Below are 15,094 nucleotides of genomic sequence, written 5' to 3' on the forward strand. Positions count from 1 at the left end.
TCTCATGAGCAGGGCCATTAAGGTCTGCGGAGGGATGTGTTGTCTTCTTGAAGATCTCCAGATTCTGTAGTTCTTGAAAGGAATGGGGTGCAAATAGGGCACCTGTCCCTCACATGCCATCCTCCAAACAAAAGAGACAGACTGTTTATCATTTGCTGGCATTACTGCCCTGCAAGTCGAACACAGCTTAAATCCCGGAGAACTCTGCATTGTGATTGAAACACCAGGAAAACTAAATTATCTATACTCTACCATAAAACTAACCTAAGGGCTTGTCTATGCTGGGGGAGGAGCAACAGCACTGCAGGCTCAGGGGAGGGGGCAGGAAGGGGTGGAGTGGGGGCAGAGCCCGTGGCAGAGCCAGGGGTTGAGCAGTGGGCACCCCCCGGCACTTTGGAAAGTTGGCGCCTGTAGCTCCAGCCCTGGAGTCGGTGGCTGTACAAGGAGCCGCATATTAACTTCTGAAGAGACACATGTGGCTCCGGGGCCCCAAGTTGGCCACCCCTGCAATAGAAGAAACAAGGCCTGCTATAAAAGGGAGAGTCTGGAGAAGGAAAGGGAGGCTGAAAGGCCTGGGACAGGCCTGCCCTGGCTGCCCACATGAACAGAGCTGAGACACCGAAGCAGACTGCTAGACTTAGAGTTGAGGGTCCAAGAACTGCCCTGACTGAGGTCAGACTAAAGAGGGACAGTCAGGAGCAGCAGTGCCCCCTCAAAAGACCACACCAGGAGCTGGGGATGTCTGTGTTATGCAGGTCAGAGTAAATGATCACAGTGGTCCCTGCTGGCCTTGGAGTCTATGAATCTAGGCAGAACTTTGAAGGATCAGAAGTTTGAATATAATGTGGACAGTGAGAAGGCAGCACTGAAGGGAGTGGAATAGTGGAGTGACATGATCTGAGTGTCATGCAAGGAAGATCCTTTTTGGATGGACTGGACAGCGGCAAGGTGACAGGCAGGGAGACCAGAGAAGAGAAGGTTGCAGTACTCAAGGTGAGAGTTAACCAAACCTGGCCCCAGGAATTTAGCAGTTGGTCTGAAAAAGAGAGGATGGACTTTTGGGTATGGTAAAGGAAATAACACTGTATGGTTTGGTGTATGGTTTCTGATACCCAGGGGCTAGTGGTGTGCGTATGTGGGAAGGATAGAGGAAAGAGTGTGTTAAGTATTTAAAGAGTCTCACACTGCACAGTCATGAGGGCCTGTGAGTTTTGTGTCCAGCATGACGGAGGAAGAAAACAAGGGGCCGGGTTTTGAACACATCCCAACCAGGGCCCCAACGGTGTGTTAGGTGAGAGTAGGGGATCTCAAAGTGAAGTAGGACTGGGGAGAAGAACCACCTCTACAGGGAGTTCTTTATGTTGTAAGTCACAGGGTTCCCAATCAGAGAGAAGGAGAGTCCCAGAAGTGCAGGGCAAGTGGGAACTCTCTCTCGTATCCCTACTGCAGCCCTAAGGGAGCAGATGCCAGGGGCATGTGGCCCTGGTGCATATCCCTCCGGCAGAGGAACAGCTGGTTGATGCTGTTGCTTGTGTTTCAGAGGAGGGTTATACCTGGGACCGAGTGTATCCAGTTGTCCAATTCTGGCTTTTCCTACTGTCCTAACTTCATAAAAGTCAGTGGCATACATTCCTCTCTGTCTTTTTTCCTTCCCTAGGTAAACACATTCAGGCTTGAATTAAAGTCTGTCTTATTAAACAGGTACTGATCCTGAGATACCTGCACGAGCTGTGGGGAATCTTGTTAGGCACAGAGAACCAAAAGCACCTCAGTTATAGAAATCAGGGTTCAACCCTCCGTATGGAATAAGAGTACCTAGCACTCTTCTGCCTTCAAAGCACTATAAAAACACTAACTCATTAATCGTCATGGCACCCCTGTGAACTAGGTGACTGTTATCACCAATTTACAGGTATGGAGACTGATGTAGAAAGGTTAAGTCACTTGTCCAAGGCCACAGAGTGAATCAGCATCAGAGCCAAGATTAGAATGCAGGAGTTCCTGGCTCCCAGGTCCAAGCTCAGACTGCTAGGTCATGCCTGTCTCTTCCGGAGGCAGATGTTGGATGGCATTCCCATCGTTCAGAGAGAACAGTTGGAAGGCATGGAGGGAGGTGCAACCTCATCACAGTGCATGATGGAAAGATAATCAGGAGTGTAATCAGGGGTGTATTCAGGAAGGCCAAAACACAACTGGAGTTGCAGCTAGTAAGGGATGTGAAGGGTAACAAGAAGGGGTTCTACAGGTATGTTAGCAACAAGAAAAAGGTCAGGAAAAGTGTGGGACCCTTCATGAATGGGGGAGGCAACCTAATGACAGATGATATGGAAAAAGCTGAAGTACTCAATGCTTTTTTTGCCTTGGTCTTCATAGACATGGTCAGCTCCCACACTGCTGTCCTGGGCAACACAGTATGGGGAAGAGGTGAGCAGCCCTCAGTGGTGAAAGAACAGGTTAAGGACTATCTAGAAAAGCTGGACATTCACAAGTCCATGGGTCCAGATCTAATGCATCTGAGGTGCTGACGGAATTGGCTGATGTGATTGCAGAGCCATTGGCCATTATCTTTGAAAACTCGTGCCGATCGGGGGAGGTCCTGGACGACTGGAAAAAGGCAATTATAGTGCCCATCTTTAAAAAAGGGAAGAAGAAGAACCCGGGGAACTACAGACTGGTCAGCCTCACCTCAGACCCTGGAAAAATCATGAAGCAGGTCCTCAAGGAAACCATTTTGAAGCACTTGGAGGTGAGGAAGGTAATCAGGAACAGTCAACATGGATTCACCAAGGGGAAGTCATGCCTGACCAACCTGATTGCCTTCTATGATGAGATAACTGGCACTGTGGATATGGGGAAAGCAGTGGACGTGATATATCTTGACTTTAGCAAAGCTTTTGATATGGTCTCCCACAGTATTCTTGCCAGCAAGTTAAAAAAGCATGGATAGGATGAATGGACTATAAGGTGGATAGAAGGCTGGCTAGATTGTCAGGCTCAACGGGTAGTGATCAATGGCTTGATGTCTAGTTGGCAGCTGGTATCAAGCGGAGTGCCCCAGGGTTTGGTCATGGGCTCAGTTTTGTTCAACATCTTTATTAATGATCTGGATGATGGGATGGATTGCACCCTCAGCAAGTTCGCAGATGACACTAGGCTGGGGAGAGAGGTAGATACACTGGAGGGTAGGGATAGGGTCCAGAGTGACCTAGACAAATTGGAGGATTGGGCCAAAAGAAATCTGATGAGGTTCAACACGGACAAGTGCAGAGTCCTGCACTTAGGATGGAAGAATGCCATGCACCGCTACAGACTAGGGACTGAATGGCTCGGCAGCAGTTCTGCAGAAAAGAACCTTGGGATTACTGTGGATGAGAAGCTGGATATGAGTCAGCAGTGTGCCCTCATTGCCAAGAAGGCTAATGGCATATTGGGCTGCATTACTAGGAGCATTGCCAGCAGATCGAGGGAAGTAATTATTCCCCTCTATTCGGCACTGGTGAGGCCACATCTGGAATACTGCGTCCAGTTTTGGGCCCCCCACTACAGAAAGGATGTGGACAAATTGGAGAGAGACCAGTAGTGGGCAACGAAAATGATCAAGGGGCTGGGACACATGACTTACGAGGAGAGGCTGAGGGAACTGGGCTTGTTTAGTCTGCAGAAGAGAAGAGTGAGGGGGGATTTGATAGCAGCCTTCAACTACCTGAAGGGGGGTTCCAACGAGGATGGAGCTCGGCTGTTCTCAGGGGTGGCAGATGACAGAACAAGGAGCAATGGTCTCAACTTGCAGTGGGGGAGGTCTCGGTTGGATATTAGGAAACACTATTTCACTAGGAGGGTGGTGAAACACTGGAATGGGTTACCTAGGGAGGTGGTGGAATCTCCATCCATGGAGATTTTTAAGGCCCGGCTTGACAAAGCCCCGGCTGGGATGATTTAGTTGGTGTTGGTCCTTCTTTGAGCAGGGGGTTGGACTAGATGACCTCCTGAGGTCTCTTCCAACCCTAATCTTCTATGATTCTATGATAAAATCCTCTACAGTTTCAATAAAAGCTACTTGGATAAGAAGTCGTCTCTGTCAGTTGACCCCTAGGGCAGAAGTAAAGAGTATTTTCCTCATGCGTTTATATTAACCAGCCAGGCAGTAAAGTCCACTGCTTCTTAACCAGGGTAGTTTTCTGTCAACACGCTGCACTGCAGGGGTTTCATGAAATGGTGCCCAAGGACAGGTAAAAATCTAATGAGAATGGAGTAGCAAACTCTCAGAACAGCAGAGCCCTTTTCATGGTAAGGCAGTCTCAGATACCCAGTTGCTTCCTGCTTCTATCTGAAAGCTCTCCAATCCCAGTCATGTTCTCAGACATGCCTGTGGAGCTCCCATGTACTCCAAAGGCAGGTGCACACCTCTAGTGGAGGACAAAGCTTAGTATTCTGGTTTTCAGTCGTACTGCACAGAATTTTTCAAGACCACAAGCAGAATTTTCAACTGCAAAGATCCCATAAGTAATTTTAATGTAAGACAGTCCCACTAGAGAGTTCTGGAAAAGATGTTTTCCTTGTAGGTTAAAGAACCTCTGGAGGTGTTTATACACTCTTAGGCACCGAGGTTAAAGCACGGCATGCTCAAACACACAAATGCACTTTTACCCCCACTGGGGTCACAGGAGGTGACTTTGGTGTCAATTTCATACACAGCACACACCACTCCAGGAAACCTCTGCTAGCGTTAGTTGTACTCACTCTCTGCCTGATGCTACTGTTGACGAGTCTTCCACCTGTATCTCTGGGTTGGTGTAGCCAAGATTTCCTGCATAAAAACTCACCTCCTGAAAAGAAAAAGAATAAACATTAACAAAACTATTTGGGCGCCTGAATGAAGGACTCACATCAGCAGGGTTAAGAAGCAGGTTTTCCCCTTAATCACAAGTCGGAAGGGAGGCTTTCTGCTCAGCCAGCCCGCCAGCGAGACACATTAGTGGAGGCTATTGTTTAATGAGATGAAAAAAAGAAGGTTGAGGCCCCGCTCTGTGAAATACTGATGGGACCAAACAACGGAGGCTAGATCTACAGCCCACTCAGAATGGAGAAACGAACACAAACCTCAGCTTCTTTGGGACTTAAAAACAGTCCCTCGGAAAAATATGCACCAGACCCAAACAGCTGGATTAAAGAAAAAGAGTGATTAGACTATTAAATGCAAAAATTCCTGTGACTTCAACACTGAGGTTTCAAAGGGAAGTGTGCAAAGGCCAGAACCCCAAGAGTGAAGGTTAAGTCTACTTCTTTGGACAAATGGTTTTCTAGACGTACATGTATCCAAGATAACATACGATCTGGAATTTACAGATGACATTATGATGTCAATATACAAGAGGGCTAAGTTAATAAATCTTTTAAATCCCAATTACTGGATTGAGGGGAAGGCCCCCCAACCTACCCATCACCCCTATAAAGAAGTAAATAAACCTGACCATGCAATGGAGATGGCCAGAATACAAAAGCATTGAGATTGATAGGCAGCCATCAGAGAAGACAGGTTTGGTTCAGGAGAGCCTGGGCTGAGACATCTCAGTTCAGTACACTTTTCCCAACTGATTTGAAACCTGAACAACTACCAAACCAGTCTTCTCCAAACCTGATTTAGCTTGTACGTTTCATGGAGACTTTAAAGACAAGCTTAATGAAAATCACTAAGATCGATTTAAAGTTATGAAAACAAGATTGCTAAAAGTGATAGTGACTTTGGGTGCCCACTGTGACATACCACGGTGCAATTCGGACCAATCAGGGGCTGTGTCATCCCCGCCCTGCAACCTTGGGTGCCTTACAATGCCTTGCTGCAGTAGGTCCAACCGGGGCCGCTCACAGCCTTCCAACATGCAAGTCACACCCTGAGTGTCTGTGTGAAACTGCAACCTGCCAGCCATGCTACACGCTGGCTCTCACCAGCCTTGGTTACTTCTTCAGGGCAACTCCAACACACTGCCAGACCTGGATTTTCCCCCCAAAATTAATGTCTTGTACTGCGCAGCCCTCTCCTGGACAGTCCAAATATATCAAGTCTATTATTTCTTTACAGCAATAATATACACCAGCTTATTACCTTAAATAGAGATACCCAGAGACTTTAATTTAAATACACTGGATTAAGTAAAACAATAAAGCAAGTTTATTAACTATAAAGAGAGAGATTTTATGTGAATACAAGCAATGAGGCAAAAGAGTCAGAACTGGTTACAAAAAAACTAAAAGATAAAATGCTTTCTACTCCCCAACTTAACAAACTACATTAGATTTAAAGCAAAGTTTCTCACCACATACTTCCAACAGCATTACTGACCAAACCTCTAGGTAGGATCCCTCCCCCCAAGTTCAACCGCTGCCTCTTTTGTCTTCTCAGGTGCAAAGAGTGAAATGGACAGGGAGGGAGAAGAGAGCTGTCATGGGGTGTTTGCCTCTCCTTTTATAAGTTTCAGTCCCGCTCTTGAAAAACATTTCCAGCTGAGAACCAGGAGACAAAGAGTCTGTGTGGAAGGAAGTTCCCTGCTGGGTTTTTTCACCTGTCTATGCTCATATGCAGGTTTCCTTTTGTTTCCTCCATTCCCTTTTCTGCTGGATGACTCTGTTTACTGCTTAAATGCAAATTAAGGGAAGCCCACATTCCTTTGTTTAGGGAGACCTGTTTGCCAACTTCTGTCTGGGAGTTGTGGGGTTTGGAAGATGTGCTAATAACATCATACAGGGGGATCTTATAACTTCACATACAATCTTGCTACATATACTTCACCATGACAATACTGACCAGCAAGTTATGAGTTTTTAAATGATACCTCACAAGGCATACTTTGTACAAAGATTATTATAATAGTGTGTAAGGTGTGAATACAGGGGTGCATTCTGTCACACCCACTTTGGGAAATCTTGAAGGGGCTTGATCTTCAGAAAATTCTGAGCACCCAGCCTCTGCAAATCAGTCTCAAGTTGGGCACCCAAAACTATAAGCACTGAAAATCTTGGTCTGAATGTTTAAAGTCCTGGTACCATCTTTCCTCATGATTAAAGGAAAGCAAAACGGAATCATTCAGAGCTGCCAAATTTTCAAAAATGCTCTTATCTTAAATTTTAAATGTTCATAACTTTAGAACTATTGAACCAGTTTTCTTAAATATCAAGACAAGTTTGAAAATAATTGGTTTAGTAGATTTAAAGCTATGAAATTTCTGAAGTCAACAAACCACTTTGGGAGTGTGCAATTACCTAGCTGTTCACATTATATGAGCAGGGTATATTTCAAATGAGGCAACAGGGAGGCCACAGTAAGAGACAATCTCACACCAAGGCAGACATGTGGCAGGAAAGATTTAGATCTTTTCAAAGAAAACCACCTTGTGGCTGAAAAGAGCTGCTGTTGGAGAGATCCAAGCAAGACAGTGGCCATTACAGGGCACAGCTATTGGGAGTGATTGGGGCTCAGTGTTTACAAAGAAGGGGTTTCTCAATGCTGAGTTCAACCCTATGATCTGCTATCCAAACAGTTATTGCTCAGTAACAAAGTGTGACATCTTCTCCCTTAACAGAGTTGGATGAGAAATGTGTCAGTGACAAGGCTCTCTCAGTTTTCTACTCATGTTGATCTGTATAATCTGTCATCACTAGACAAAGTATCTGTTGTCCTACAGACAAAGAAGCTACCCATTAAGACAAGAGGAACATTGATCATCTGTTGCATCACACATTCTTGGAAAACATTCTCTGCCATGTCCACAGAATGCAAACACATGAGTGAATTGCAACGCAGGCCTGGCAACACCAATAAGGTTAACAAAGTACACATCTCAGGAATTTTCTGAGCAACACCCTCCTAGAGGAAAAAAAGCCTTCTAAAATACACTTCATTCATTTTAGTCTTGTAAATCACATAGAACCATAATGCTCACATGACACCCTAACAGAGTACGGCATAAGGACTGACCAGCAAAAACAAATGGAAGCAGACTTGACAGCTAGTAAATGTGATGAACTCTCACTGTGTTACATCAGGAATACTGCACAACATAGCCATAATCCCTTCTTTGGCTCAGAGCATCACGTAATGGGACACAGTTCTTTAGTCTCCTCAGTCTAGGAGGGCAGAAGAATCTGTGCCTTAGATTATCCAAAGTCACCTCCCAGAACATAGTGATCAGAAAACTTTGCCTCCATCTCTGCAGCAACATAAATTAAGTATTACCGCAATGACTGCGCAGTGCTTCAAATTAACCAGATATCCTGAACCTACCGTACATGAATAATGCCAGGGTACTCTTTTCACAGCCTACACTGCACATCCCAAGGCCAAGGCCATGCCTACACTACAAACTTTTGTCATGTCAAGTTACATTGGCATAAAGCCACCGCACATAGTATATTGCTTGTGCGCATACATACTTGACTCCTTGCACTGGTGCTGTGTGTACTCACCAGGAGTGCTTGTGTCAATGCAGTGTGGTGCACCATGGGTAGGTATCCCAGCGTGCAACCCACCATCATCCAGGGAAGTTTTGGCAATGCATTGTGGGCCCAAAATGAGCTGCACAGGGGTGACAGTGAGCAAGGGGTCAACTTACCAGCATGCAACTGTCTCCATTCCATAGTCATCTATATCCCATAATTTTCACACCTGTTTTCAAAATTCCATGAACCTATGCCATCCTCCTTGCTACCCACCATCTCTGACAGAAGCATGGGGCATGTACAGCTCTGCATTATTGTCATGAGCATTGCAAGCACAGGATGCACTATCCTCTGGTATTTGCAGAACCACACGAATAACCAAAGCAGAGGGGAAACATGATGATTTCTTGGAGGACAGACTGCGGTGTGACATAGCGAGACTCAATTAAAGCTTGATGGTGGCATTCACGGAGCAGCTGCAGATGGTGGAGCGCTGGTTCTGGGCCCAAGAAATGAGCACTGACTGTTGGGGTTGCATTGCAATGCAGGCTTGGGATGATGAGCAGAACTTTTGAATGTGCAAGGCCACATTCCTGGATCCGTGTGCCAAGCTCTCCCCAGCTCTCCAGCACAGAGATAGTAGAATTTGAGAGCTGCCCTGACAGTAGAGAAGCAAGTGGTGCTTGCACTGTGGAAACTTGCAACGTCAGATTGCTACCAGTCAGTGGGAAATCATTTTGGAGTTAGAAAATCCACTGCAGACACCGGTATCATGCAAGTGTCAGGGTCATTAATTGCCTCCTACTATGCAGAACTGGGACTCTCAGCAACGTGCAGGACATAGTGGATGGATTTGCAGCAATGAGGTCCCTGAATTGTGGTGGAGCAATAGATGGCACACATATCCCTATTTTGGCATCAGACCACCTTGCCACAGGGTACATCAACAGAAAGGGCGACTTTTTTATGGTTGTGCAACCATCGGTGGATCATCGGGGATGCTTCACCGATATTAGTGTGGGCTGGTCAGGGAAGATGCACGATGCTCGCATCTTTAAGAACACAGGACTGTTCATAAAGCTGCAAGCAGGGACTTTCTTTCCCAACCAACGGATTGCCACTGGCAATGCTGAAATACCAATAGTGATTCTGGGCAACCCAGTCTACCCCTTGCTCCCCCGGCTCACCACCCACCTTGACAGCATCAAGGAATGCTTTAACTACCAGCCCATCAGATGCAGAATGACAGTTGAATGTGCCTTTGGTCATTTGAAGGGACTCTGGCATTGTTAACTCACAAGATCTGACCTCAGTGACAAAAACATCCCAATGGATATAGATGCCTGCTGTGTCCTGCATAATATCTGTGAGGCAAAGGAGGGGGAAAGTTGCCACTGGGACGGAGGGTGGGCAGGACGAAGCATCTGTCTGCTGAATTTGAACAGCCAGACACAAAGGCTATTAGAAGAGCTCAACAGAGCTATACAACTCAGGAAGGCTTTGAATAAACACTTTAACAGTGAGCCACAGTGATGTACGGTTCTCTATCTAAGCCTGCTGTTTTGGGGCCTGTTAGGAATGATGTGGTCCTTGGTGCACGTGTATGAATATAACATTGTCCATGCGGCTATTAATTTGGTGGTGCTTACTGTACGTTTATGATTATTACACTGTGTTTGTCACTGACCCTATGAGTCGTGTCACACTGTACAGTAACAGGTAGGTAGGTGCTTTCAGAACTGCTAGGCATTCTGCAGCATATGTTGTGAACTAATAAAGATGAATTATTTTCCAAATAATATAACTTTATTGAGTAACAAAATCAGTGCAAAGAAAAATCTGTGCAAATCTCCTGCATCCCTCATGCAATCTGCTCATAGACGTTGATGTTTCTATGGCTGGTCTGTAGCTGTGTCTGCACAGCCTCTTCTCCCCACAGACCCAGGAGATCCAATACCTCCTGCCTGCTCCAACTCAGAGCCTGAATGGAGTGTGTAGCCATCATGGTCAGCTGCAGACAAGAGCTGCTAGGTGTTTGCCAAGCTGAGCAATCAGGATAAGGTGTTTCAAAAATTCGGAGGGCTTTAAAGGGGCAGGTGGCCTTCTGGTCTCTGTGACCCCTGGGCACTGGAGCTCACAATTATGCCTAAAGTAGTCAGTGTCTGGCATTGTGGAAAAGCTGCTGGAGGAATGTTAGGATCAACACAGGTAACGCAGTGTTTACATTCATGCTGCATCAACCGTGGCTCAATGCTACTCGGGGAGGTGGTGTTGCTATGGCAGGTCACACTTAAAAAGCTGCAACAGCACGGCTGCACTGCTGTAGTGCATCAGTGAAGATGCCACCTACGCTGACAGGAGGGCTTCTCCCATCGGCATAGGTGCTCCACCTCCCCAGGAGGCGGTAGCTAGGTTGACAAGAGAAGCCCTCCTGTTGACATAGCGCTGTCTACAACCAGGGGTTAGGTCAGCATAACTGCATGCTCAGGGTGTGGTTTTTTTAATTTCCTAGTGTCTCCTCCCCATTCCTTTCAGGTAGCTAATCTCCTCACAAAGCTACCCTCTTCCCCCCAGATATCATGGCACTAACCTGATATTTGCCATTCTTCACACTGTGTACACTGCTTGTTATCTAATATCCCTTTCCACTCATCCCTTGTCTGTCTCGTCTATTTAGACTATTTAAGCTCTTTGAGGCAGAATCTGTCTCTTATTACACTGTTTATACAGTGCCTCGCACAAATGGGGCTCAGATTTCAGTTATGGCCTTGAGACACTACCAAATAATAAATAATAACAAATGCAATGTTAAGTTAAACATTCAAATGTCTGGAAGTCTGCGCCGGAAGCTACAATTGTAGCTCTGCCTCGTGTTCAAATGCATTAAAATACCATCTTTATTTACATCACCGTGTACTATTTTTCATGTCGCCAGATGGATTAAGGATGGAGATAAGTCAAATAATTCATTTCTTACAAAACAACAAACCGGTTCTAGTAACAGGTAATTTAGTTGTAAGGGACTAGGTAAGAGAAACAAGGAATTGCCTTCCTGCAACAGAAATGACGAGGAACCTCCCAATTTATAACATAACCCAAAAGGACTTGTCAAATATGGAGACATGTTTTAGTAACAGAGTATAACACACCAGTGCACAGGTTTTGATAAGATCCCTGAAACTCACCTTTGACTCTGGGGTTAAACTTAAGACTAAAGGGAATGGCTGGCTGCTCTCCATGATTTACACTCCTTTTCTTTCCTAGCTGGTACAACTTGCTACTTGGTATTCCCAAAATGACGCTTTCTCTGAGCTAGTCCAGTCCTGGAACCTTGTACAGCTCTGTCAATGCACCTCAATTATAAACTGCTACTCCTGTTTGGAGCCCTACACAACTCCACCAAAGTACCTCAAAAATCCTGCCTTCAGCACCTGCCTAACATCCTGAGCAGAGATACTGGACCAATCTGGATTTCCCATTGAAATGCACCAAAACATTCTGCAGCAAATAAAAGGTTTTTCTGAAAGAAAGGCTGACAGCACAATCAGTACCTGAGTGGGCCTCACTGGGGGAGGAGAAGACTCCAGCTGTTTGTTGACCTCTTTCATCTCTTGTCGGGGACGCTGCTGCACAATGTACTCGTAGGTGGTCAGTTTGTTCCACACTGGGAGGAAACAAAAAGACATTTCAGTGTGTGGAACTCGTCTGCTTTCTCATTAGGAGCATTAGAATTCCTAGGCTGATTAGTTAAGTGTGGATGCACACACAGCAAAGTCTACTTTCCCTCTGAATGGAAGCAGGAGCTGGTAAAAATACGACCATCATTGTGAAAACTGTACTTCATTTACACAAAGTAAGACTTTTTAAATCCTCCTGACCCAGCCAAATCTAAACCAACTTTCACTGTGACACTCAAAGGCAGCAATTCTCAGATAGGGAATATTCCTTGCTATATACTTCAGCTGTTGCTAGAGCTGGCCATAAACAGGTCACAAGAGTTATTCTTTTAAATATTTGGGAAATTGTATTTCCCCTGACCCTTAACGTCAGGTCCCAAAACGCTACACAGTTTTTGAAGTCTTTCTAGGTATGAATGTAAGACAATTAATAAGGATAATAAATAAAAATCTCTTTCACACTTATGGATCACAAATGCTTTTAAAACAAAACTCAACTTGGCTCAAAAACTTCCTCTAAAAAAAGCAGAGTAAAATTGATTCAGCAGGTTAAAATCCTCCTTCATACAAAGGAAAGTCCATCTTTTGTACCAACAATCTGCCAAGAATGACCTTGAGCAGATCACTGCAGACTATGTGGCTCTGGGAAGAAGGATAAAAGAGTTCAGGGTGCAAGTGATTGTCTTGTCCATCCTCCCTGTTGAAGGAAAAGGCCTGGGCGGGGACCATTGAATCGTGGAAGTAAATACATGGCTACACAGGTGGTGTTGGTGAGAAGGCTTTGGCTTCTTCAACAATGATCTGATATTCCAGGAAAGAGGATTGCTATGCTGGAATGGGCTCGATCTACCAAATACTGGGAAGAGCATCTTTGGACATCTGGCTAACCTAATAAGGAGAGCTTTAAGCTAGGTCCTATGGGGGATGATGACAAAAATCCAGCCAACATGCATCTAGGATCAAGTAATAAAGACAAGGGGAAGGGACTAATTTCTGGAGAAGGGACTAGAAATCACAATTGCATTAAAAAAGCAAGAAGAAAAGCAACAGGGCAGTCTGCAAAATATCTTCCATGTCTGTATACAAATGCAAGGAGTATGGGGAACAAGCAGGATGAATTGTAAATCATGGTATATGAAGAAAATTATGGCTTAATTGGCATTATAGAGATTTGCTGGGACAACTCCCATGATTAGAGTACCAGCATTGAGGGAAACAGCTTGTTCTGAAAGGACAGATATGGGGGTAAAAGGGGGAGGTGTTGTGCTGTATGTCAAGAATGTATACACTTGCTCTGAGGCCCAAGAGGAAGTGAGCAACGGACCTGCTGGAAGTCTCTGGGTGAGAATAAAAAGGGAAAAGAATAGTAGCAATGTTATGGTGTGGGTCTAGTATAGATCATCAGATCAGGAAGAGGAAGTGGATGAGTCATTCTACAAGCAGGTAACAATATTAGCTAACATACTTGAGCTAGTTTTAATGGGGAATTTTAACTTCCCTGATATCTGTCAGAAAACTACTACAGCAAAACTTATGTCCAGAAAATTCTTAGCATGTGTAGGGGACAACTTCCTGATTCAGAAAGTTGAGGAAACAACTAGTGGGGGTCATCCATTCTGAATCTGGTTTTGACCAAAAGGGATGAATTAGTTGCGAATGTGAAGGTGGTCAGGAACTTGGGAGGAAGTGATCACGATCTGATAGAATTTAAGATCCTAAGGAAAGCAGGACATGAGAACAGCAAAACAAGGACACTGGACTTCAGAAAGGCAGATTTCAACCAACTCAGAGAAATAGCAGGCAAGGTCCCATGGAAAGACCAGTTAGAAAGAAAAGGAGTCAGAGGGGGCTGGCAGTTCCTAAAAGGACATCAAGCTATTCCGATGCAGAGGAAAGATAAGAAGAGCCACAAGAGGCCAATGCTATCTAAAAACCAAAAAGGATACATACAAGGAATGGAAGGAGGGGCATGTCACCAAGGTAGTATACATGGGAATAGCATGAGTGTGTAGGGACAAAACCAGGAAAGCCAAGGCAAAGAATGAGTTACAGCTGGCAAGGAATGTTAGAGACAACAAGAAGGGGTTCTTCAAATACGTGAGACAAAAAAGAAAGATTAAGGACAGTGTGGATCCGCTGCTCACTGGAGAGGTGAGCTGGTAGCGGAAAATGCTAGAAAAGCAGAGCTGCTCAATGCCTACTTTGCTTCTTCTCACAAAAAAGAACATGTGATTGGATGACTAGCGAAGTTACCACAGACAATACAGGGGAAGGGATGCCGATCGGGATAAGCAAAGAACACATATTGAGATCTTCTGATCAATTTGAACGAATTCAAGTCAGCAGGGCCTGATGCTATTCACCCCAGGTTACTGAAGGAATTAGCTGAAGAAATCTCAGAGCCACTGGCAATATTTTTGAACTCATGGATGAAAGGACAGGTCTTGGAAGACCGGAGAAGGGCTAACGTGGTGCCCATCTTTAAAAAGGGGGGAAAGGAGGAGCCAGGGAATTGTAGACCAGACCACCTGATTTCAATTCCTGAGAAACGACTAGAGCAATGTATAAAACATTCAATGTGCGAATACCTGGAGGATGAAGGCGTTATCCTTACAGCCAGAATGGACTTACCAAGAATAAATCATGCCAAACCAGCTTGATGTCCTTCTTTGACAGAGTAACTGGTTGGTGGATAGGGGAAATGCAGTGGACATAATATACCTGGATTTCAGCAACGCTTCTGACACAGTCCCATATGACATTCAGATAAGTAAACTGGAGAAATCCAGGCTTGGCAGAACTACCAGTAAATGGATACATAATTTGTTAAACAATCGCAAACAAAGAGTAACTATTAAGGGAATGATATCAGATTGGAGGGAGGTCTCAAGTGGAGTTCCACAGAGATCTGTTCTGGGCCAGTATTGGTTACCATCTTTATTAATGACCTGGATGTAGGTATACAGAGCATTCTGATCAAATTT

The 15,094-nt window shown here is 45.0% G+C and overlaps 1 protein-coding gene across 7 annotated transcripts in view; it reads right to left on the bottom strand.

Annotated features, from left to right (window-relative positions):
* ZDHHC1 (zDHHC palmitoyltransferase 1) overlaps positions 1-15,094 on the bottom strand; it is a 61,101-nt gene that overhangs the window by 6,659 nt on the left and 39,348 nt on the right. For all 7 annotated transcript variants that reach the window (XM_074968438.1, XM_074968435.1, XM_074968434.1 and 4 more), the window contains 2 exons: positions 11,985-12,097; positions 4,741-4,826 (listed from right to left, as the gene is read on the bottom strand). In XM_074968438.1, coding sequence (XP_074824539.1) covers positions 4,741-4,826; positions 11,985-12,097 — 199 coding nt within the window. The remainder of the gene's footprint in view (positions 1-4,740; positions 4,827-11,984; positions 12,098-15,094) is intronic.

Source organism: Natator depressus, chromosome 12 (genome assembly GCF_965152275.1).
Source record: "Natator depressus isolate rNatDep1 chromosome 12, rNatDep2.hap1, whole genome shotgun sequence".
In the NCBI taxonomy this organism is placed as follows: Eukaryota; Metazoa; Chordata; order Testudines; family Cheloniidae; genus Natator; species Natator depressus.